Source organism: Merops nubicus, unplaced genomic scaffold, assembly GCF_000691845.1.
Source record: "Merops nubicus isolate BGI_N331 unplaced genomic scaffold, ASM69184v1 scaffold6251, whole genome shotgun sequence".
NCBI lineage: Eukaryota > Metazoa > Chordata > Aves > Coraciiformes > Meropidae > Merops > Merops nubicus.
The window spans coordinates 9,393-13,744 of NW_008590212.1; the positions used below are offsets into that span (position 1 = coordinate 9,393).

A 4,352-nucleotide genomic window follows, 5' to 3' on the forward strand; every position below is an offset into this window, starting at 1 on the left:
AACAAAAAAACCAACAAATTATCCCAAAGCATATACATGACTGAGACCCAGCTTCTGCTTAAAGTTGCTCTGAATTACTGCATTGCTAAAATACCAAAGTGATTTTTGGTTGTCTTTATTTTGCAGAGTTGGGATCCAGATTTGGCAAAGACTGCGAAAGCCTGGGCAAAGAAATGCTTATTCAAACATAATACATACCTCAAAGTTCCAGGACAGGCTCACCCCAAATTCACCCCTGTTGGAGAAAATCTCTGGACTGGCTCAATCCCTGCTTTTACTGTGCAAGGAGCCATCACCTCTTGGTACAATGAGGTCAGCGCCTACAGTTATACCACCAATAGCTGCAGAGGAACATGTGGCCATTATACACAGGTAGGCTTTGCATTCCTCCATCTTAACCATGAACCAGCATTGCCATTTTGACGCAGAAACTCTTGATTACTCTTGTAGATTCAATTAACTGTTTTCCAAGTGCTCCAGTCTTATTTTGTGTCTGTGTGCACAAGATGTGCTCATATCCCCATTTTAAGGAGGAAAAGAGTCACTGTATTATTATTTTAAATATGTCAGTTGTCATTTGTTTCCAGGAAGAAAACAGGACAGCCAGCAATCAGTCAGATACAGTCAAGCAGTGGCCAAAAACCAGTCAATGGCAGTGACTGTGGGCTGCAGTGCATGGTGGGATGAGGTCACAGCTCTGGCAGGCAGCCTCTACATTCTAAGAGCTGGGGAAATACAGACACATAAAGACATGTCTGCAGCATTCCAAGCATCACATGTGCATTTTTCCCAACCACAATTCCCAAAGAAAGAGGGCAAAGTGAGGATGAGGAGTGCCCCACAATCAGTGACCACAGCTATGGGAGAGCTAGGTCAGCCTGCAACAGTTCTGGTAGATGGAGGATCACTAGATGATGTAATGTCCTCACTTCTAGATTATCTTAGTTGTGGCTGTGATGCTAAAAGGCAGGACCACAGCCCAGACATGCTCCTTCTCTCTGCTCCTCCTGCAACACCAGTGCCTTCCAGCAATGTGCTTATACATCCCAGCTGGATTTAGTATGGGGGCAATCAGCCCTCCTAGGACCTGTAGCGGGTCACAGATCCTTCTCTGCACAGATTTGATCTGATCTGCCCCAGTAGGAAAAATAGAAAAATAATGGATTACCTTCAAGTATGGAGACCAAAGGAGACCATCTTCACCTTTGCCTTTGCCAAAAAAGGAAAACTACCCATTACAGCCAGTTATTCTTTCTTTCAGGGTTGTTTTAACAAATGACTGGTAAAAAAAAAAAAAACAGGCATTTTTTTATAACAAACTATGACTTCAAGATCCATTAGTGCTGCTTTCCTCCATAAAGCCTGCCCAGGGAGTGCTCCTCAGCCAAGTTGTTGTCATGAGACAGAGGAGGACAGGTCTTCTCTGTAATGCTTCAGTATCTGAAGCAAAGCCTTTGTCACCAGTGTACTCCTCTGTCTTTGCAGATTGTTTGGGCTACAAGCTACAAGGTTGGCTGTGCTGTCCACTTCTGTCCCAGCGTGGCATACTCCTCCATAACCAACGCAGCACACTTCATCTGCAACTATGGGCCAGCGTAAGGTTTTCATTACAAATACTTCACAAGGTTGAGTCCTACCCCTTCTCTCCCACAACATACACCTTTATTAGATTGGTCCGTCTATTCCTGTGTTTTGTGGGAGGAAATGGTCCCCAAAATAGAGAAAGAGGTAAACTTCTGTCCAATGAGCTTTTTTTTTTTTTTCTTGCTAGATGAGGGCTATGTATTGGAGCCAAAAAGCAGTGTCACTGGTTAAAAGGGTAAAATATAAGATGCTGACATGAATGTACTGAAGTGATCATTTGGAAATTAATCCCTTGCTCCTGAGTGCCAAGATAGCCCTAGGAGGTTGCCAAGGTGTTAGCCTGAAGTCTGAAAATACTTCTACATGTGCTTGCAGAATTAAGGCTCTATGTCAATATTTTGGATAAATACTGAAGTGAACAATGCATGCACCTGGAGTCTCAGTAGCTGAGAGCTGTTCATGAGGCTGGGGCAGCTCAAAGTAAAATTTTTTCCAAGAGTCCTTCATATGCATAGTCAGTAGGATATCCAGCTAGAGGGATGCTTTTTATATGTCTTCAGCTAATTAATGCCACCACAATCTAAATACAGGTTTAAAAGCTGAGGCCAAGCTTTTATTTTGGGCCAAGTGTTGGGGCAGGGCAAGGCCAGGCCAGCCCATAAAGTTGAGAAAGTTTGGCATTCGTGTTGCCTGTGCCTCATCCTCGGAAGAATATGTACTCTTGATCAGATACCTTGAAATGCCACAGCTGCTGTTGTGCCAAAGAAACAAAACCCCCCGTCCCATAAGCCCCACACCCATGGGGGCTATGGGGCCATTGCCTCTGCCAGTTCTCAAGCCAAAACCTGCTGATCACCCAGATCAGCCTCTCCTTTCCCTTCAAGGCACTAGCTATGGACACCACCATGCTAGGTGGTGCAGAAACCCTGTGCATAGGCAAGCAGACCCCCAGTGCCGCCAGGAGATGCTTTGTCCCCAGAGCCTCCCAGAGGCATGAGCTAAGCTTTCTGCCCCTTGGCCAATATGTGTCATGCAGAGGACAGAAATCATGCTGGATTGCTCGCCCTATGTCAGCAGGGACCCCAGGGGGAAGAAAAGTGGCGTCTTCACCCTCAACAGCATCCAGCAGAGCAGGCAGGGCACTCTCTGGAGAGGTGAGTGGCTCTAGAGAGGGCTTTAAAGCTGGGCCCTTCCTTGCTGGGTGAGGACACTGCAAGCAGGCTGTTGAATACTAACAAGTGGGGTAATGTCACATCCAGCTGTTGGTTTTCAGAAACAGCAACTTAAGTTCTTCATCTAATCCTTAACTATTTTCAACTCTGCTAAGGGCCAAAGCAAGATGCTTGCATACTTTCCGTTCCTAAAGTGAATGTACTCCACAGGATCTTCTTCAGTTTAGACCAAGCAATGAATGCCTCACCTTGCTGCAAGTAATGAGGTTTTACCACAAAGCACAGCTCTGCTGAGACTGCGTGCATAAAAAATCTCCCTGTGTGTGTTTATGGGCAGTTTGAGGCACTCTGTAAATGTTGCCATGGCCATCCTCCAAGCCAGGCGAAGCACTGAGCTGCTTTGGTGCAATATCAGATGCAGGCAAGTAATATTAAGCCAAGAGTCTAGGCAGAAATTAGGTGATGAAACACACATCACTGGCAGAAAGAGGGAGCAGGGTGCTCCTAAAATATTTACTAATAAATGTATGAAATCACCACCCATGAGAGATTCTCCATCACCAGAGATGTACATGTACACATGTACACACGTACACATACAGTAAATGAACCTGCTTTTGCTCTCATAGCTAGAGCCAGCTTTGAGAGCCCAGTCTCCACACACAAATTATCCAGCTTTGAGTCTATTTTAATACCCAGGATTGCAATACTGCTGTCTCCAGGTTCCTAAACAACAGGATGTCTCATTATAGAATCATAGAATCATAGAATCCTTTAGGTTGGAAGGGACCTCCAAGATCATCAAGTCCAACCATTGAGCCATTAGGGCTCTAAAGTCCTCTGCTAAAACAGATCAGAATCTGTCAGCGTTGGAAGGGACCACAAGGATCACCCAGTTCCAACCCCTCTGCCGTGAGCAGGGACACCTCCTACTAGATCAGGCTGCCCAGAGCCTCATCCGGCCTGGCCTTAAAGACCCCCAGGGATGGGGCCTCAACCACCTCCCTGGGCAACCCATTCCAGGGTCTCACCACTCTCATGGGGAAGACCTTCTTCCTCATGTCCAGCCTGAATCTGCCCACGTCCAGCTTTGCCCCATTCCCCCTAGTCCTGTCACTCCCCAATATCCTAAAAAGTCCCTCCCCAGCTTTCTTGTAGGCCCCCCTAAGATACTGGAAGGCCACAATAAGGTCACCTCGGAGCCTTCTCTTCTCCAGACTGGGCAGCCCCAACTCTCTCAGTCTGTCCTCATAGGAGAGCTGCTCCAGCCCTCGGATCATTCTCGTTTACTTAACCTCTTCTGTTTCGCCGCATGTCTTGGGCGCAGGGCACTCAGACAGGGACTGTCCAAAACCTACCTCCCTATCTACACAAGTGAAGAAAAAGCCAGGTTAAAAACTAATTATTGGTAGGTATTAATGTTGTCTTTCCAGGGGTGGTCTGAGAGCAGTGTTTCTTCTCTTTGCAGTGGGAATTACCCAAGGCACCCATACAAGGCGGGAGCTCCGTGCAGTGACTGCAACAGCGACCAGTGTGCCAGCCAGCTGTGTCGTAAGTAGAAGACAACCTGCCCTCCTCCCCAAGCACATGTAGAGA

General features: G+C 46.7%; 1 protein-coding gene across 1 annotated transcript in view; it reads left to right on the forward strand.

The window, feature by feature from the left end:
* Positions 1-4,352, forward strand: part of LOC103782099 (glioma pathogenesis-related protein 1-like) — a 9,471-nt gene that overhangs the window by 3,769 nt on the left and 1,350 nt on the right. Inside the window, exons 2-4 of the mRNA XM_008949843.1 lie at positions 127-372; positions 1,486-1,595; positions 4,225-4,307. Coding sequence (XP_008948091.1) covers positions 127-372; positions 1,486-1,595; positions 4,225-4,307 — 439 coding nt within the window. The remainder of the gene's footprint in view (positions 1-126; positions 373-1,485; positions 1,596-4,224; positions 4,308-4,352) is intronic.